This window comes from Molothrus aeneus, chromosome 13, assembly GCF_037042795.1.
Source record: "Molothrus aeneus isolate 106 chromosome 13, BPBGC_Maene_1.0, whole genome shotgun sequence".
NCBI classification, from domain to species: Eukaryota; Metazoa; Chordata; class Aves; order Passeriformes; family Icteridae; genus Molothrus; species Molothrus aeneus.
In genome coordinates, this window is record NC_089658.1 from 13,582,016 (window position 1) to 13,603,763 (window position 21,748).

At 39.7% G+C, this 21,748-nt stretch overlaps 1 protein-coding gene across 1 annotated transcript in view; it reads right to left on the reverse strand.

The window, feature by feature from the left end:
• Positions 1 to 21,748, reverse strand: part of AGBL1 (AGBL carboxypeptidase 1) — a 245,523-nt gene that overhangs the window by 111,611 nt on the left and 112,164 nt on the right. Inside the window, exons 19-21 of the mRNA XM_066559057.1 lie at positions 14,220 to 14,349; positions 9,563 to 9,694; positions 5,458 to 5,634 (exon numbers count right to left, since the gene is read on the reverse strand). Of these exons, the coding sequence (XP_066415154.1) occupies positions 5,458 to 5,634; positions 9,563 to 9,694; positions 14,220 to 14,349 (439 nt within the window). The remainder of the gene's footprint in view (positions 1 to 5,457; positions 5,635 to 9,562; positions 9,695 to 14,219; positions 14,350 to 21,748) is intronic.

Sequence of the window (21,748 nt, forward strand, 5' to 3'; positions counted from 1 at the left end):
ATTAGTCCCTACAAAGCTCCATGAAGTGAGGCCCACAAGCCTAAAAGGTACAATTAGAATATCTTACAAAGTGAATCAGCAATCAATTAGTGCAAGGGGTGGGCGGAAATAACAGAGGCAGGAAAATAAAGCAAATAGGATGCAAACTTTTGCCTTGGGTAACAACTTAAGAAAAGGGAAAAAACAACAGCCTTAATATGAAACATCAGTCCTTAGATTAATATTAGATAACGATTTTTTTTTCTATACTTTTCTTGCTGTTACAGCTGCTCCCAATTTGAGCCACTTTGGACCAGAAGTGGAAGCAGACTTATCAAAAAGAAAAAATTATTCTTTCTTTTTCTCAGCATCTGCTTTAGAATGAGATCTCTAGAGCACTGAGGGTCAGCTAAAAAACACACGTTTTAGAGATTTTTTTTTTTAATAAAAGAAGCTTTTGAATGCTTTTGAGACTTACTCATACTCAGGAAAAGTATAAGCTCTGGGGCACAAAAGAAATCAGAAATGGCAAAGAGTCTGTAAGACTTGCAAAGATGATGTAATCATTTTCCAGAAATGTACACCAGAAAGCATAGAATATACCCATCCCATTTCTTTATTTTTTTCTGTCTACAGCTACTTATCAGACATGATTTAGGGCAAGAATATTGCTGAAATAATTTTTGTTTGTGGCTGAATACTGGCGACAGGCCAAATTAAAATTATTTGTAAGTTTCTGCACCAGACTTCCAATTACAACAACAATATACAGCTTACTGGAGAACAGAAGCAGCACTATGTGACCTGCAAACTCCATCAAAACAACTCAGTTTCTGACTATTAACTGTAATAAACTGCTTATGAATAAAAGATACGTAAAAATTCCTCACAGAAATTTGGTAAGTAATCTTCAAAAGTAAGAGAGATATAGAAAATATTTAATTGTGTACTGATAATTATGAAAAAATAGAGCTGCAATTCAGTGGTCAATCATATATGGGTAACAATTTGGCTCATCTGGGCAGAAAGAGATCAAAACAGAGCAGGCCTCTTCTGAAGGATGAGAAAGAGGGGAGGCTTTCATCTTGGCATATTCCTTTAGTTCAGCCAATCTTCCATGGCAAATACTTCATCACTCATTTCAATATGTCAGCCCATGCTGGTCAGGCTAAAGGGGATGGATAATATTAGATCTTCTAATTAAACGAACTCTCACCACTTCTGTCCAGCAAAGATTTTTTTGAATTAATATCAAGAGTGTCTTATGAACATATGACCACACTGCTCAGTGCTGAAGTCTCCAGTTCCATCCAAAGGGATGGCTTCTTCCTCTAATCAAGTCCTATGAGAAAATTTGGGTTTATTCAATTCCTCTGACTCAGAAGAATTAAAATGGACAGAAAAGAAAAATTCTTATTTCTCAGCTCTCCCAAAAGCTTTCTTCAAAGACAGCCCCATATCAGTAGTAAAATCTCCTTCACAGGACACTGTCAAGATACCTGCAATAATTTAAAACTCATTTGTTCATTTGTTACTCCTTGTTGTTTATAATCCATTTGAAGCAAAAAGCTAAAATCTATTTCCATTAGTTCCCCAACTCCTCCATCAGGCACACCATGCCAAGGAAACCACTTTTCCAACATAACATGTACACAAAGAGCATGAAACTCGATTTTTTAGATTAGGTGTATGACCAAGACATGGTTTGGAATTCAGGTGTACACCGTGGCACTAAAAGTATTAACTTGGAGGATGATGGATGCAATAATGAATGGAGTAGCACAGTGGAATATGCTATGGAATATTATATATACCTAATTAGCAGGTGAGGTAATGAGGAATCAGGAAGAATGGTGAAGGAGTGTGACATGACAGAACAGTAAATCTTCCTGGGTCATGGTTCTACCTGCACTCAAAGCTCCTCCCAGCACAGCCTTGCATTCAGACTTTTCAGAACCAAAGATGAGAAGGGGGCTCTGTATCCCATAAAATGGAGGCAGAAATTGAAATCAAGTTAAGCTGGATGGGTAAAACCTCCAACGAGGGACCTGTGCAGACAATCGTCATGTGAGCAAAGAAATGATAAGGGGCTTATCATTCTATTATTAATATTTTCTGGTTTGACCACCGGGTTGCAAACCAGCAGAAAAAGGAGGCAAAATTCACTGTGAAACTTTGTTACTTCGTTTTTAGCAACTTTCAAATGGAGATAGGGCTCCTCGAAGATTGATTTGGGCAATCCAGACAAGATGAAAAAGAGTTTGGATATTTTACCACCTTCTTTTCTTGTTCCTAGGTTGAACAAAACCTTAGATAAGATCAATAGTTTCTTTAGTTTTATGTTTCAGTTCCTTAAGGGTAGTTGGCTTATTGCATTTCCATTGATCACACAGACAGGGAGATTCGTCAGACAAACCATCTCTTTTCTCCTTTCATTTCCATCCTCCTCTCCATTTGAAATCAAATGACTTTTAAAGAAAGCTGGGGTCACTATTGTTTCTCATTTACATATCAATAGTACTCAATTCCTGCCCTTCTGTCACTAAAGTATTTTAAAATTTCAGTCCAAGAGAGGGGACACACATTCCAAGGGAAAAACTCTTACAGCTTTTTTATCAGGGAAACTAAGTTTTGGTTTACCTCAGCCCTTCCTTGACCTGAGATGAATGAGGTACGCTCACCAGCCTTGTGTAATTAATATTTTAACCTCTTGAAGCCTCTCTACAGCTTTCTTGTTCTTACTAAATCCTTTGGGCAATCCCCATCAGATACCTCTGTACAGCTCCAAGTGCCGTACCTGTGCTCACATCCAGCAAAGCAGCTGCTTCAATGAATTCATTTCTTGAATTGAAAAGAGAAAAAGAGCTTGAAAGTTGGAAAAAAGCTAAAGACCAGGTCTGGTGCTCTCTAATAGAAGTCTGACCACTGATTCACTGAATGATACTCGACTTGGGAGCCTCTGCTGCATTTAACAAGATGTTTTAAATCCTAGCTGCTGTTTGTACTTCAAGGTGTAAAAGTAACGAAACATAAGGGTGTGCTTGTCCAGGGGAAATTCTGGATATATCCCTACAGGGAGATCAGTCATATGCCATTGGAAAACTGACTCAATGATCCACAGTTAAACAAATCTTCCAAACCAAATGTCAGAAAGCCTTAAGTATAGAATGTTGACATCTTCTGCCTGAGAATTAGTGTCATTCTATTGCTTGGACACACATCCAACTTCATGGTCCAAGAGTGAGAAACTTGTGTTGCAGCCACTAGAAAAACATGACCTCTTATGTAATTAATTTACAGTTTACAAGAATGATTTTAGGGCTCCAAGATACTGATGAAGTAGCTTTGGCTTGACAGATGGAAGCTGAGGATTAAATGGTATTTATGCAACAAAATCTTCAGTTCAGTCTGTCAATTCCACACACTTATTAATCCACTTGTTGGAGCATGTAAATAGGACCAACTCTAAAGACTACTAAAAAGAAGAGGAAATAGCTTATAAGTATCCACTTTCTGGAAGAAATACTGTATGTATTTATATACAGCTCCAGAATAATCAACATAAGAAATTATATTCTATTTTGATACTATCAAGTTGGGTACTTAATGCATTAGGAAAAAATAGTGGAAATACTTTAAATCTGCCTGAATCACAGAAGCTGCAATAAGTGTTTGTATTATCCTTATAACAGAAAAATGGTGAAGGAATCATTCATAATGGAAATATTTATGTAACCTCCATCTTTGAGATAAATCATAACCCTAAACAAACAAACAAAAAACCAAACCAAAACAAAAATCTCCACCAACTCAATAAACCAGAAACAAATATGTGACCTCATAAGCACAACCCACTGATCCAATTAAGATTCAGCTTTTCAAAGCATTCATAATGGAAATTTCAGAACTGCTTTACAGCTTTCAGACCTCTTTGAGAGCCATGGGAAGATTGGATTCCCTCGCCAGTCACAGCTCTCATACGTGAACTTGCTCTTGCCCTCAGTGGCTGATTGTGGCCCTGATCAGTGTCAACAAAGAGGACAAGAAGCAACATAAAAAATAATTTCATACATTTTAAGAGATTTCTCTTCCTACTATTTTAAGCATCTAATGACACACATGAAACAAGTTTGGTTAAAGGCCTCACATATGCTGATGGAGAGCAAGTCACTAGATATTGATAAAATCTGATGTGTCACTGGTTTTTGATCTTACTGTGGTTATCTAAGAAATCAGTGAAATCCTCCTCTACAGAGATCATTTGGAGCTTTGTCATTGATTTCAGTCAAAGTAGATTTCCCCCACTATCTAAAAAGATTCAAACCCACTCTCTTGACCTGTGGTGCCTATTAAAAAACCATTAGCACTTCTCAGGAGTAGGGAGTGTTAGATATAATTGGCCTGGGCATTGCACTCTCCTGATTTTAACTGTCTGCCATTTTTTAATTCTGCCTTTCCTCTCCTGGAATTGATGTGTGTATAGTAGAGCATAGTTAAATCAGCAGCTGAATACTTCCTCCTACATTCTACAGAGAGGTAAAAGGATTAGTATAGAGCTTACAAAGATAATAATTTGAATGTCTTATTAATTAATTGTTATTTGTAATAATGGCTCTTTCCTTAAGGGTCTTTCAGGATCCTTAACTGCTTATTAATGTTGTACAGATAAGGATTGCTCCCTAGTGGAAGAAATGAGGTGAAATGTAGAAGCCTTTCAAATGAAAGCAACAGGTTTGGAATAAGAAAAAGCAAAAAAAAAAAAAAAATCATTTGAATGAATGGAGAATTATGATCACTCAAATACAATTACCTGACTTTATCCTGTATGCTTAAAAATTGCCAGGAGATCTCCCAGACTGATGCCTGATGCATTTGGTACAAGTACAGCCCTTCCTACCAACCTCATCTGATATGGAATTCTGGTCTGTCTAGATCACAGTCTCAGGCATATCTTGAATTCATTGACATCTGTCAAAAGTAGCCTTAGACTGACTACCTCTGCCTGTCAGGAACAGGCAACTCCAAATGCAGGATTTTCATAGAGGCTCTTAAATTTAGCCATTTAGGTGATTGCTCAGGCAGGGAGCTTGTACCAATGAGTGAGCATTCCAGTTAATTGCCTTAGAATTAGGCTCAAAAGTGTCCATATGACCTGCCAGAACTTTTATTACAAGACTGTGAAAGCCCTTGTAAGGATAAGTCCCTATATCATCCCCAAAACACTCCTTTCTTCAGCTCAGTGCTTTTGGCTGCAGACTGGAGTTTCCTTTTATTTCCCTGCTGAATGAAACCTCAGAGGGACTCTACTTTCTTGGCACTGAAGGTAATAAAACGAGGGGTGAAAGAACGAGATTCCCCAGAAAAGAAATTCTGGCTCCATGGGCCTGGAGAGAGCTCAGCAATGGCCATCTCCTCTATCCAAGCTCGTGAGATGTGCATTAGGAGGGTGGCAGAGGGTGTTTTGAAAGGTTTACTCACTCTGTAGAGTCCGTGGCTGCAGCTGCAGTAGGTGCTTTCCATGGTGTAGCTCCTGAGCACCCCCATTTCCTTCCACACCACCACACGGGCCGTCGACGCCCGCGACTTCTCCACCAGGAAGCTGCAGCTGTTCATGACAAATGCAGGGGCCACTTTATCCAGGATTTTGGGAAGAGTCTGTGAGAAAATGAATTGCACAGATGTGCACGTGTTGATATCATGCACACGCATATACACAGAGATCTGTGTTTCAGCATGTCCACAATCAAATCTAGCCATAGGTACTGAGAGCTCCAACTGGTGCGTTACCTCCATCCCATGTCAAACCCTCAGATTCTAACACTTGTTTCATTCCAAAGACTAAAATGCAAAATTTCTGTGGACTTGACATATCTCACTCCAAATCAAACATTTGTGCACCAAATAGTTTGGGTGAAGTGCTGAAGTCAGTTTTGTTCTCAAGCTGCTTCAACCAACGTACACCTTCTTGTTGAGCTGCCAAGAGCCACAGCTCAGTACCTGACATCCCTATTCTCCCCTCTCCAGCTCTATTATATCTCCTCCCACCATAAATCCAGGGTCAGACAAGGGATTGAGCCATGGGAGGAATTTTGTCTGAAGCTGGTATAGAGCAGAGAAAGGGGGTCTGTTTCCTCATAGAACGTCACACATAATAATGTGAAAATAAAGCTCAGCATTTAACTAACTTGCATTGTGAAACAAACCAAAATATTCTCTTCCAGGTCCAGACAATGTATTGCATACAGTTCACTTAAAGAATCACAATAAAAAGTAATAATAAAACCATTAAATATTACATTTTGGCCCTGAGTGATTTTCTTACTTTCAAAATCATATTTCCCAACAACGTCTATAAACACGCCTGAAGTATCAAATATTCCATCAGTGAAAAGGCAACAATTACTTAGTCATTACAGAGGGCTAAATGTGTTATTTTTATACTCCATAAAAATAGGCAACAGCTACATAGAGCACACCTAGTTCTAATGAATAGACTGGACCATTAGATACACACACATGCCTGTGGGTTATGTCTGTGTGTGTCTGAACTTCAGTGCTGCTACACCAACCACAACATGTGCCAAAACACCATTTGATCCACCTAGAGGAGACCAAGCAAAATTAGAATGTTCATTCTTTCTTTTATGGCAGTTTTCTTAAACACCTGAACTGTAAGGAATCCTCCAGAAGGAGTTCCCACATATTGCTAAGTGGCATTTACCCTTGAATTTCATTCAGTTTGGGTAGTGAAAACTAACCAGCTAATTTCATTTTCCAGTAACCTTCAGCTTCCCCAATTAATTCTGGGGAATTGTAGTTCTGTTCTTTTGGGCTTTACTTCACATCACTGTATGGAAATATTTGATTTGAAAGTGACTGAACAATGTTCTTTCCTAAAACATGCTTGATATGAGTGATACATATTTAGTCTAAACTACTTTACAAAATCTCTTGCAAACTACTTAACCATACATATCTTTCATTTATGCATTTATCATTTTTCAGTGTATTTTGGCTGCAGCCATCACTGGATTCCTCCAGTTCCATGAAGTCCATTTTTCACATGAAAAAAGTGAAACAGAGAAAACTAGAACAAAGCAAAGAACTTCACTTTAAATCTGAGACCACCTCAAGCCTCAATCTTAAGTCAAGATCTCCAGTGTGTTACTAAGAGCTGCAGCACTCTCTTTCCTGTGGGCAGACTGAACAGAGAAACCTTGAAAATTCACTTCTTGCCTTTGATAAAGCATCCAACATTTCTGCACTGCCTTCAGCCTGCTACTTGCTGCACAGAGATCACAAAATTGTATGGGTTCATGCACAGCTTCCAGGTTTTCCTGGATTTTGACTGAGAAGTAATTGAAAATATGCAGCAGAAGCATAGCACAACCATGAGACCCAGTTAAACTGTATGTGAATTGTATGTGCCCTTATCTGAACCCACACACAAAATTTTGTAAACTTATCACATCAAATACAATAATCAGAACCCTAATCCAGTTTAGTTTTTTAGAGCAATTCAAATTATATGCATAATCAATCTTTTACTTTTAATTAAATAAAAATACTGGCAGGTAACAGTAATGTCTCTGTACACAGGACTCATTTAGAAGCATTAGCAAACCCAAATTTAATATTCTTTTCATTTTACCAGCATTCGCTGGATTTCACACTAATGGCTCTTTCTTCTCTATTGATTCTTCTCATTAATTATCTTTCAATAATATATTTTGTGTGAAAACACATCCCTTTAAAGGATGCTTTTATGATAGTGCAGCAGTGTGACTGTGTTGTCTCTCAGCAGCTGGATTTATCATGTGTGGCAGCAAAGGAAGCTGCTCCACTTCCACTGGACCCTGTCCATAAACCTCCAATCCCATTCCAAAAGAATCCAGTTATATTTCTTTACTAATGTCCCAGAAGAGATTGCTGTCAAAGGGGCCTGGAATGTTTATCAAAAGGTTGGGATTATGGTGCCAATGCTGTGCAAGTCACCCAAGGCCACCAAATATTAAAGGCAGGGAGGACTCTGACTGTACATTGCCAAGGGCTACAGCTGAATCTATAACGTATGAGGCCAAGGCTCTTCCAAAACCCATAACTTTCTTGAGGTATTTGGTTTCTGTTCCTGTGGGGAAAAATCAATCACGGAGGCCAGATTAATTCCCATTACCTAGAGGAGGCAGGAGAGAAGGCTGTGCAAACAGGGCAAGGCAGCAGCTCTGAGCCAGGGCTGGAACTGCAGATGTGTCCCTGTACAGACCCAGCCTCCCCAGCCCAAGCAGGGGGAGGGTGATCCATAGGCTGGGTCTGCAGCAGGCACCCACCTCCCATTTTGTGCAAAAACAAGGATTTGTGCCATAAAAACCTCCCTTATGGGCCACTGCAGAGTGCTCTTGGACAGCCTTGGATTCATTGCAGATTCAGGTCAGGCTCCACATGCTGACAGTAACATTTGAATTCTGTCTGTGCAGCAGAGCCCTCCTCAGCCTTTGCAAGCCCCCGGAATTCAAACACAGCCAAAAATGCCCTGGCTGTGGGAATCCCCCCTGCTTTCCTCAGGATCAATGTTTGCCACAGGGACCCCTCACAGCCAGCACTGGGGTACTCTCCTCCAGTAAAGTTGCAGGTTTTTTTCTGTGCATGTCCATAAGATAAGCAGAGAAAACATTAAAATCTCATGGAAGGATGTTGAGTGTTTATGCTGAAGTAGCAAAAATTTTACAGTCATAAACTGACAAAGACTTTTCAACCTCTTTCAGATTTTAGTGATCCAAGCTGCAACTCTGTCATCAGTTTAAGGCTGCAATTAATGTTTTGTGAAATTAACATTTTTTAAGACTAGAATTGGACCTTCTATTTCTTTTTCCTGAAAAAACGTATTTAATAGGAAAATATCATTATAACAGATACAAAAAAAAGGTAATAAAAAATAAAAAGAAAGAAAAAAAGGAGAGATGGACAGGAAATCCAAAAGAGAGTTTGATGAACACGACATTCCCATGAAGCAGAAATAAAATAAATTTTAGAATTTTTTCTAATTCTGAAAAGAAAAAACAAATTCTCAGGTGTGACATCAAACATTTGTTCTGGAGATAGCTTCACTATGATAGATTTATTTGGCATCCATTGAATTATGTCATGTTTTCAGTGGGTCCAGGAGCATTTTGTGATGAAGAAATTCAATTGAGGAGGACTGTGGGACACTATGATCTTCTCAGTTAAAATTACATAATTCCCATTTATTTTCATATCATGGGTAGGATGGTGAGGACAAAATTGTACTTATATTTAGAAATTATAAAACAGACAAAAATATCTCTGTCCTATTAGCATGTAGCCAAATGTTATAGTGCATCATTTTACTGAAATGAAATAAATAGCAAATACACCTTCAGTAGATGGGTCCCTAACATCTGGTGCATGAAGATATAACATGTGACTCAAAATTCTCTGGACTATTATTCCTCTGGAGCAAGGAAAGTTTGCATCCTATTGCTAGAATTTCTGAGATGATCTTAAATATTTTAAATATATAAGCACATATAGGCTTCTAATTAAGGAAGGAACCAAGAGGACCTACCCTGTAGCCAACATCTTCCGTGACAACTGCTGTGTCAACCATGCAGCCTGCTTGCCACAAGGTCTCTTTAATGCTGCAGCCATAGAGAAACACATTCTTTTTCTGGGAGTGCCCATGGTAGTCACAGAAGACCTAGAGAGAGGGAAAAAATAAGGCTAAATGTTGAACATTGGAAAGGTTTCTTGGTTCTTCATAATATCCACTGCTAGACTATGGCAGGGAGGTGTTCCTGTTTGTTTTTTTTTTTTCAGGTCTCTTCAGAGTAGCTTAGACTCTGGGCCGTGCCTTTGACCTGTGTCAGACTTCATTAGTCACTTGTATCTTGCTTTATTTATTTGATCTGACGTGATCTCAGGGGTCCAGAGTCAAGCCTAGTGCACTTCTGTCTGCAGCAGAAATAAACATGACACCTGGGTGAGAATCCATGGCAACTCAGGAACCTAAGGGTTCATGAGAACTCCTGATACCACAACAGAGCAATTTGTCAGGCTCTTTCTACTTCTAAACTCCTAAACTCCAGCTTTGTTCTCGTGGGACTTGAAATCTATGCCTCCCCAAATGATTAATCATTGCTTTGTCTTCTTTAAATTAAAAACCCATGCTACATAATTTTCAGGAAAATATAATTGTGCAATTGTATTGCCAGACCTTTGCATGAATTCCTGCAAGTCAAGCACAGAAAATGACCCATATTCAAGGCAAATAATCTCATTCCACACTAATTTATGTCTGTCCAATCCATCTCTCATGTCAGCTGTCATATAAACGAGGCACAAGGCACATTCCCATTTTAGCGGAAGTTTTGATTGCCTGTATAGGCAGATATTGATTCCCATGGAAATGAAAATCACAATTTAATGACCCGAGAGGTAAATATTGACCCAGGTCTTAAAGAATAATCAATCGCAGTGCCCTCTGAGATACGAAGTCGATGTACACATGGCTGTTACATATATTCTCCATGTCTTAATCAGGAATATTCAGAAATCTGTCAATGAAAATATAAGAATCTCTAAAGAGAAGGAATTATTTCATTTTAAACCAACAGCATTCACTGTCGAGTAGAAAGGAGCTTCAAGATTTCATTGAAACTGTTTTCCAGGACTTATGTTGGAGACAAATGAATGTGTGTAGGAAGGTAGAGAAAAATTATGGACCCACATAGAGATGGGGGAGAACTATGGGGTGCAAAAATAGAATCGTTTAGGTTGGAAAATATCTCTAAAATCATCAGGTCTAATCAGTAACCCAGCACTGCCAAATCCACCACTAAACTCCATCCCCAAGTGCCACAACTGCACATCTATCCAATATCTCCAGGATGGTGGCTCCACCACTGCTCTGGGCAGCCCTTTCCAATGCTTGATAACCCTTCAGAGAAGGGATTTCTTTCTCATATCCAACCTAAACCTCCCCTGGCACAACTTGAGGCCATTTCCTCTTGTCCTGTCAGCCTGGGGGGAGAGACTGACACGCACTCACTGTCGGCCTGTCCAGGCCCCTCTGCAGAGCCTTCCCACCCGTCAGCACATCAACACTCCCACCCATATTCCTACCTAAATACATGCACAAGAGGGGAGAAACAGATGGAGAACATGAGCTTCTTCCACCGACTGTTAGGGCAAGACTTACCCTCATTTGCTTATTTACCAGCTCTACAGCACCTAAGTTTAGCTGCAGCATTTCAGGGAGTTTATTTATCTGGGAATTGAGCACATCCATTCTTTCAGCTCCTCTGACACTGGGGGGGCTGAGGCACACGTAATAACCAGTCAGATGGACAATTATACACATCCCATAACCTACAGCCTGCTGCTTCCTTTGGTTTCTGTCCTGCCACCTTCCCTTCCCACACCACCATCACCTCCAGAGCTTTTTGTGGGGCTGAGGGCCTGCAGGTTCCACACCTGGAGCACGTGAACAGCCACCTACCCAGCAACAGCTCTGATCCACACACAATTATCCTGAAATGCCTCCTTCCAAAGAGCTGCATTTATTAATTCCCCTAATGACAGACATTTTTCCAGCTAGTGTTTCATCTAAGCTACCAGCAATACACAGTCATAGCTTAGGTTAACTACAGTTACCACCTAGAATGTATTTCTATGAATATCAAAGGGAATTTTACAGCTTTTGTCTGATTTCAAGGCAGAAAACTCAGCTCAACTGTGTATCAATTACCTGCCAATTTACAGAATTACAGCACACAAAAGACAATATATTATCTGCTTAAAATATTATTTATCAGAAATCATGCAGGGATGATCAGAGAGTGGAGCTGCCTGATAAGTAGCAGGTCTATAATTCTGCACCTCAAGAAGCCTGCAGACAGGTCCTTAGATCTTGAGACTTCTTTGCTGGTAAAAGATGACTAAAGCCAGGTTCTGTAATATGGCAGCTGGTTCAGGCCATGGAATCTTTCACTGAGTGTCACCAGCTTCCACAGGAGAAGCGTCAGTGCCACTGAAAACACTGAAAATACTTTCATAGCACTACATTTTAATTAATTTGACTGGATACTGCAGTCACTCCTAATGTTTATACTCAATTATTCTCTACAGCACCATCCTTCTGCCTGATTTTCACACCACAGGGTATCTTATGTCTCACCATTCAGCCAAGGCTAAGAGATATTTTGGAGTCTGAGCACCCAACACAGAATTCTTCCTGGGATATGTCTGGGCAAGCACTGAGCAGACTTGGCACCTCCCAGTGCTTTTTCTTCAGCCTGTCCTTCCATATGGCTGGGACACTGAGACACACAAACCAGTCAGACTCCCAAGCCTGCACTCACTGGGATATGACTCAAAGACATGCACAATTTTTAAATCTATTTGAAGTTATTTGCCAGCCCTGATCATACTGATCATCCTAAAGGTAAGGACTGCCTTCTAGCTCAAAAACAACTCTCCTTATGAGTCACAGAACCAGGTACCTTTTAAAAGAAAAGAAAAGCAATATATAAAGTGGAAAGCCAGAAAAGCTGTTGGAAAACTGAACTTTTTGAAATTACTTCTCTTTTTTGTGGAAAGTCTCTTTCTTAATAACATTGTGACAGGACATTAAATTCCAGTTTTGAGGTAGACGTGCTTAGAGGTTTTTTTCCTCTCAATGAGTACATTATTGCAGGCTGTGCATGTTTCCAAACTTTATATAATGACTTTGAGAGGCAGCAAACTCTGCTCAGAGCCTTCTGGTCCACTGGATATTCCTTTCCCCTTTTAGAGGACCCTGCTCTTCACTAGAAATGAGATTCTCTGCAATGTCCCAGTGCACCCAGTCTCTTGGCCCCATTAGGGTTCCCACAGGCAACAAGGTAAGTAAAAAACTCCATTTAACAGGCTCTATTCTTGTTAACTAAAAAATTAAAGTGGCCTTGGTTTGAAGGGCTGCTAAAGTTCTTTGCTTTTCTCCATCAAGCAGCTTTTCTTTGCTTTGAAGAAACTGCTTGCACTTCCCTAGGATAAATTAAACCTAATCAGCTCACAGAAATCATTTGGCTACCAGTGAACTTGGCTCCATGGGATCCTATAGGTTAAAAGAAAACCCAATAAAAATAAACAATAAAACCCCACCCCCAAACTCTCTTCTGAAGGAGGGAAAAGGCATTTTTGAGAATGTATAAACTAAAATCAATGTATTCTTCAAAGGCATAGAAAAATCAGTTTATGAAGTCTGACATGCAGTCTGTGAGTGAGGGAGATGGTGGGATCAATAGCCTCCCTTCACTCAACAATGATGAAAATTTGTACTGAGTATTCAACTTTATGCACCTGAATATGACAAGGAGGGTCATGTACTAAAAGAGGCCAGACAGCAAATTACAGGGTAAAACAAGACTCATCCCACACTGCTCTGAACCAAAGGAAAATGTTGGTGACTCAATTTGCAACTCTGAGTTTCAACAATACTCCTCAGCCTACAGAGATATATTTCAGGGCTGTCAGCTTAGACAAAAAATTAAATTATGCAAGAATTCTCACAGAGAAGATCACAGACATTTTCACCTTGTTTCAGGCTTTTCTCAGCAAACCCAGAGGGACTCTGGTGCACTTGGACATTTCCTGCCTGGCTGTAGCTATCACCAACAGACCTGCCAGTCCCTGTGTCCACATCTGTTTGTCAACATTTGAAGCTCCTTGTGGTTTTCCTCCTGGGGTCTCAGAACTACTTTTTCCTTCTGCTGGGCAACTGAGCAGATGGGATGGATCCCAGACCCATCTCATGAATTTCTGGTAGCCCCCAAACCCAGGCCTTTCCCCATTACCAAAACAGAAGGGAGATTCACACACTTTGAAGGCTGTGATTGCTTGGGGTCACACAGTCCATTTAGACTAAATTTTTTGGAATTTCTCCTAATGCTTCCATGAAGATAGTAATAACTTACTCATAATATTTAGCTTAGTTGGAGCACTTTGGGGATATAAAGAGCTTTCAGAAATTAATTTTCTCATTTTTATTCCAGGTATATAGAGACTCTTGTTAGAAGATTCAATAAGTGATAAATATTCAAGACTTTCAAAACAATTCCACAAGATGAAAGTGCAACAGGACACGATGCTCCAAAATCACTCCAGCTCCCTCACAAAGCTGTTCACACAAGTACAATAATCAATCCATTGACAGAATCACACAAGAGAACCTGGAAGAGACTCACCAGAGGAGCCCGGCCAATGCTGCTCAGGTAATAGAGGAGACCTTTGGCGTGGTAAATTGTTGGATGCAGCTGGGAGCTGGGTGTCAGCCACTGCCTGTTGAGATCATCTCCACTCAGTGAACAACGAAGGCTGAAATCAGGAAGCAGCACATCACAAACTGGCAAAACAATAGCTGATTCCAAAGCATTTCCAATCCTGGCAAGCCGTGGCACAAGGACAGGGAATGTCAATAGAACACAGATATAATGGTTTTGAACTTTGGGCTGGAATGAACCAATAATCCATATTATATTTTTCAGGTTCTTATAGTGTATTAATTTTCCTAGTTGAATTTTATTAATTTAATTTCCTTTCCTTCTTAAGGTTCACATAATTGCCATCCTGCAAATAAATGCAGTTTTTCACTTACCTAAGAAGGCACAAATCAAAAGGCCATTTAGAAAGAAGTCTTCTGAAACATTCTAAATTCTGTACTGTGAAATTCACACTGCTTGCATAGAGCACAGGCTTCTCAAAACCCCCAGAGCACACAGGCACATCCAACTTCTACTCATTCTAATTGAAGACAGGCACTCAAATCTCATTGACCAGTCTGAAACATGAATGCACTTAAATGAGATGAGCTGGGTGTCTCATTTAAGCTTCTCTACTCACAAGAAATGTCTCTATCTAAGGCCCATCAAGGAGATCATGATACCTGCTAGAGCATTATGTAGAACAATTACCAGCTTCACTGCAAAGGCTGGATAAAAAACTAAATAAGAATCCCAGATTTGCACTGAGGAAGCATTTCCCTTAGTTAGTTACAACATATTCTGTTACTGACTCAATGATCAGTGGAAGATTGTCAGGATACTTGACCATGTGGAGCAGTACAGCACTGTGCAATTCTGAAAAATTCAACTCATCTCCCTTGTTAGTGACTGTGTAGATCAGAGCCTTACACTCTTCAAATGATTTGCTGTAATTTGGTTGATAATTTGCAAATCACAGTGTGGTGATAAAATTCTGGAATCCACTCTCCAGCATATGAGATATTGTGGTAGGTCCTCATCATCTCCAAACTATCCACTAGATTGTTTCCAGAGGCACTGCAAAATGGGGGTGCTTCTTGTTCAAAAAAGCTAAAATATCCTAATGCTGGATGAATTTCTAGCTACGGAGTTGCATCCAGCTTTGCTGAAATTAAAATATAAATGTACTAATAGAGATGGGTTCTGCTGGGGTATTGATAGAGGTTAGGGTGTGCTGCATGTGGCATCTTGGGCATTATTAGTGCCTTGCAAAATGCTTGGAAAAAAAGGGTTGTAAAGCAGGAATGTTTTGGTTTGTTTTTTTTTTTTAATTTTTATTAGGTGAGAATAATGGAGAACTGGTTAAAAATGGAAGACAAAGAAATAACGAGTTACTAAGGATATTTCATATATCTTTAATGTAGAAAACAAGGTCTTTATTGACATCTTGGGGTTCCTGGCAACACCACAAGATCCATTCTAAATTTACTCTAGTTTAAGTTATCTGAATTCCCTTATTTCCTCATAATCCATACTTCCCATGTTACTCACTCAGCAAATCAGAAAACACTAGAAGTAGCTAACACTTGGGAAGACAGCAAATGCTGCTGGGAGGCTTCTGCCAAAAATTCTGCATGAAAACGTGACAGTTTCTGTTGTGTTTTCTAAGGGCTCTTCGGATAAAGTTACCTTTAGGCTCACCTCTCCTGATCTTCAGGACAAGAGCTGCTCAGCTGAGATTAGCAGCTGTATTTCTGCCAAGGATTTGTGTGCCTGCACAGCTTCCCTTCCATAGGTACAATGCCACAGAGAGAGTCACTGGATTGCATAAAGAAACTCATCTTTCTCCAGTGTGACCAGCAAAAAAATAAAACCCAAACGCTTCCTTGTCATAAGGTTGTGATGTCTTCCTCCATCACAGTTATACCAGGGAGTAAAACTAAGTGAGAATAACAGCAATTTTCATTCTGAAGGGAAGAATGATAGCTGGACTTGTATTCTCAAGTTTTAGCTTAATATCAAGGAAAAAAACAAAATGGAAGGGAGTCTTTTTGTTTCAGACCTACAGAAATAGTTTTTCATCATTGTCATTGGTCATACCCCAAACCTACTATATCCGCCTTTCCTGTGGGAATTGACATTAGTTTATGCCTCCTCAAACCATCTACACTTCCCTCTGCTAAAATGCCTTTGTACCCACTGGATGAGTCCAACATAAAGAGCAAAAAAAACCAGGGAAATAGAAACTGCTAAAAGGATTCAGTAAATACAGAGATTAATATTAAGCCGCTGCCAAACTCAATTTTTATTTTTTAGACTCAACTAAAAGCTTCTGAAAATGTTGATTATTCCTTCAGCAATTATAAAGAAATCCCAGGATGCGTCACATAAGAAAAGGCCTTACACAATCTACCAATTCTGTTGCTCTGACACAAAATGTGACTTTTTTCAGAGGTGACTATGACAAGACAATCCCCAGCTCTGCAGTTCACAGGTGCTGCTGTGCTTAGGATTAGTTTAAGAAGTGTAATCCAACTCTAAAACAATAATTTGGAAGTTCTTATGAACTGTTTGGAAAGAAGGTATCATCTCTACAAAAAGCCAAGAGCTTGGAGACAAGGTTCAGCTTTGTCCCTTCAAAGATTAACATTTCTGCTCATTTAAAGCTTTAAATATTAGCCCTCAACTTGGCTGTATCCACAGCTCTTAAGGACATGCAGAACTCAAATTTAATTACAAGAGGCTGATTTTTCCCACCCTGCTCTGTCCTTCCTTCATTCTGCTAAAATCTGTTTACTTTTGAACATGCCAATTCCCTGCCAGTCCTGTTTCTCCTTATCCTTTCTTTCCTTCTCTCTCTTTCCTAATAGTGATGACATGCACAGATAATGGTTTTGCCCGTTATGCTCTGCAGCCAAGGGTGAAGGTAAAATATTAAGCTGATTTCAAATGTTGATAGCAAATAAAGGGACTGGAGAGCTGAGACTGGCTTTGAATGTTTGGCAGGATTTCATGAAATTCACTGCTCAAATCAAAGGCCTTTCTTACAACACAATTCCAAGCTATTATATTCCCTTTAAATGCTTTACATGTCTTTTCTCTTTTAAAGCATAAGGAAGACTACATGACACCTTGGATGGGACTAGTGGCAGCTTACAAAACAATTGGCAGAAAAAATTCCAGTAAAAAACACCACTTCAGTGGCTCTATGTAAAGCACCTGAAATTCTGCTAATTTTTACATATCTTCAACCCAAGTGTACTACCCAGAGATATCTCAAATAATTAAACTGTGATTATCTTGTTCAAAAGCCTGATCTGTTTGTTATAGTCCTCCCTCCCCCTCTACTTTTATATAGCCAAGACATTTTGGCTTTGAGGGCAAAGTAACCTCAGAAATTGCACAAAACTCTGCACAAGCCATGTGTATGGATAGAGAGATCCTACCTGGTCCTAACATGAGCCTTGATAAGGTCAATGGAACATTTCAGTGTACTGCACTAAGCCTGTGTCCCACACAGATACAAAAATGGCAGGGGATGAGAAACACAGGAAAAACAAAACTGAACAGGGTTGTGTAGTAAAGAGATTGGGGATAAGAATAATACACAAGATATTAGACAAGAAAGAATGAAATGGAGAGAGAGAAAAGTCACTTTTTAAAGAAAATATGTTGCTGTGCTTGGAAGATAAAATACTTCCCAGTCTCCTGTCCATAACAGATAAAAGGAAAGACAGGAGCCATCATATTGAATGAATGATGTCAGGACTGATAATAACAGCACCTGGGGCACAGGGAAATATAAAATCTAAAGGGATGCATCATGTTTGATATGTAGAGAGAAGCATCACCATTCACTGTGCATCTTAAAAGCAGACAGCAGTACCAGAGTAGGATGAGAGTGTCTGTATAAAAGGCAGCAGGCACAAGTAAACATCAAGATGCCATCGAGCAGCATGAGGCAGCTTCAGCCAGACACAGCATGCTGGACTTTATAAATAACAGCAGCCTAGGATGAAAACTGAAATATTTTTATTAAGATGTTATGGTCCTGCCATTCAGAAAACTGAGAGCAACATGGAGGGGAAAAAAATATAAAATGGATAGAAAACCCTTTGTTTCTCTTAATTTTAAATCTTTCCAGAGATCAAGGCTGGTGATGGGAGGAAGCAGTAGCAGCAGTAAAGCCCTCCTTCATATTATAATGGAGAGTGTCAGAAATATAGCCATTATTTTCTGGCTTGGACTCTGGCTTTGTTCAAGCCCAAGGGCTGAAATCATAATGGCTACATTGCATCCTGGTATGGCCCTGTGATGCCAATGATTATTCCAGAAATGGAACATCACCAGAACAATGTAAATTTTGGAGGCTTTGCAATGAAAGAGTTGTCATCAGCATTACTGCAGTTAACAATTCATTTCCCATCCTTCTCTTTCCCTCTGACTGCTGGGAGTCCAGGAGCTACAATCCCTATTCCTTATCTCTTTTCTTCAAGTGTGTATTTCATTCTTAAGTCCTAATCACACTCCCATCCTTACTTATGCATGATCTCCTGCAATGCTAATTGTCCCCAAACCTCATTTGTACCACATCTGTTTTTTTAAAAAACCAAACAGGTTTTTATCAGGATTAAAGCATTGGAGCACCAAAGCAGGCTGGCCCTGTTTAATTGGCCAGATGATAAAAAACAAGGCCAAAAAGCCAGTTTCTCCTAAGAGATCCCCATAAAGTACCAAACAATGGTGTTTTTTCAACTGCGCTGTGAAATGCTGCCTATTTATTTTATCACCAAGCCTTTAAGAGGAAATTTTTTATTACTCTCTTATCTTCTTTTTTCTGTGGCACCTTACACACACACAATGCCAGACTCATGTCCTGAGTGACACTTTGTGCTACCTGGGTGCCAATGAAATGACCTGCCTCATTTCAGCCAGCGGCTGCTGCACCACCCTCCCCTCCCAGCACTGCTAAACCCACGGTGCACAATTCTTCCTCTTGGACAAACACTATCCTGAGCTATCACTCTGCCAGTTTTTTCCTGCCTCCCTTCAGCTGAGCACTGATACTAATTAGGGTAATGAACCTTCAGCGTTTTACTCGCTGCGTCTGACTGATTTTGTCACAATGGACAATTCCTTCCTTCCCAAGATAAATGATGCAATCTGTGCTCTTCCTGGTCCGTGCATGTACTGTATCTCTATCCTCTGCCTCTGACAGAAGGGCTCTTTTTCTCTCTGTGGACACATTTCATTAAGCCACACTTCGTCACAAATCACTTGGAGATGCAGAACGAGACCTGCCTCACCCCAGCTAATGCTGCCAATGCCATAATCAAAAAAGACAAGGAGTTCACCTGATCTGCTGGAAAGGTGAGCAAACAGCATTGCCAGGGGTGAGCCAACCTCCCTCTCAGTTCCAAAGAATGCCCAACTCATTTCTATTTTACTTCTATTTATAATAGCAGTAATCATTAAATAATAATTAGATAATTCATTCATCTGCAGTTGCCCACACTTTGCACTGTCATCTATGAGAAAAGTTCAAGTAATAAAAGTTTTGTGCTATTTTATGGAGTAGCAAATAAGGATTCAGGGAACAAATAAAAACTGAGTTCTCATCCACAACATAGAGTCATCTCAAGAGTCTCTTGTGAGGCTCTTCAAATACTTTATTCAATACAAAAGCCTTAGACCAGCATACTTAGACACTGGTTTTGGGTGGAAATTTCACTTTTCAGCTCTTATAAGTATCGACTTTTTGCAGAAATGTTGACTTTTCCTCACCAATCCAACACCAATTCCACAGAAAACTCTGTATTTTCTGTCAAAACTCCAAATTTTACTATCCAAAACATCAGTACTGGTTAAGGATATGTCTCAGAAAACATGAATTTGAAGTTTCTTAGGTACCTGTTCCTCTCTTTCAGAGCAGCTCCTTGAGGGGAGCACATTTTCCCTAAATGGAACATCAGGACTCTGTGACAGCAACTCAGTGAGAAGCAGAATCATGATGCAACATGGGAGTTGTAGTTTGTCTGGAGCAGCCTGTGCAAGAGCAGCCAAACAACTCCCAAATGGCGCAGTGATGACAGTTCCAAATGGAAGTTCTGTTTTTAAATTGGAAGATTTGTCTCCAGGTTTGATTATCCATTATTCATAGAAAAGCTTAAACGTTCCATGGGGTGAAAGAAAAAAAAAAAAAAAAGGCAAAAAAATCCTGAAAAATATTTTCCCAAACAGCTCCAGTTATATCCTCCTACAAGCGATGTCAGCAAATCCTAATTTTGCAGGCAGGGATATTGAGAAGTGAAGCCACTCATGCAGCAAAGCAGTAAATCAATGAAAAACTAGGAATAGAACCTGACAGCTGATGAAAGCACATCACATTAACTAAAACTTTGCTTTTAAATTTATGTCCTTCAGCCTGTTTCTAATTCTTATATCCTTTCCTATTTTAAATGTGGCTTGTATCCATAGAGCTGGAGAGGATTCTTAACTGACTTAAGCTAATTGCACACATATGGGTTGCATAGAATTAACTGAGTGGATTTAAAAATCTGTTAGTTAAATCAGTGCAATCTCTGCATATAAATGAGCACTAAGAATTGCAATTTGCAGATGATTGTTCTAAAACTTAAACAAAAATAAACAATGCAGAAGGGCAAAGTGCAACATCATAGAATTAAGTGATAATCACAAGCTAGGTATGTGGAGGCCCAAAAAAAAAAAATGAAAATGAATGTACTCCAGTGATTTCAGATGTTCAATAGTTTTTTTCTACAATCCCTCCTTAGCCAAGTAGTCCAGGAGGTGGAACCCTGGCACCTGCAAAGCTTTGTATGAGATCAGGCTTGTTTCAGCCAGCTGACACCTCCCAGCAAAGCAGGACAGTGGCCTGTCAGCTGGCAAGGAAGAAAGGAAAAAAGAAAAAAGAGAAAGAAGTCAAGAAGACCTCAGAGAGATGAAGGTGAGGAAGCCTGAAGCCACTCCTCCCCAGCTGAGGTGCTGTATGTCCCATTCTCCATCACCTCAGCCATCTCCAATAAAAACAAGCAGCAGGATAAACCTCTGCAAGCAGTCACACCTGCATGACAATGAGGGGTGGTGTTCCAAAATAAGATGCTGTTGAGCACATATATTTTTGGCCCCGTAGGAGGCTGAAAAGTTGTTTTGCCAAATTTGTTCTGTTGATTTCTGAAGAGAGGTTAATAATAAACTTCACAAAAAAGTGTTCAAAACATGGCTGATCTAGATTAGGCAGTGTTGGTTGTGCCCTGTATTGCTAAGTAGGATCACATATAAACCCTTCAGTATTAAACCCCATTGGTCAAAAAAGATTGTTTCTCTTGTCTAAGAAAGATCTGGCACAGGATGGGTTTGCTGTGTCACCAAGTCACTCATGCCAGTGCAGGAGCACAAAAATGGACCTCAAATCACAAGAATCTGCTGTGATTTATATTGAATTGGCCACAGGCTGACATAATTCCTCCATTAGTAAATTATAGTTCTGGAAA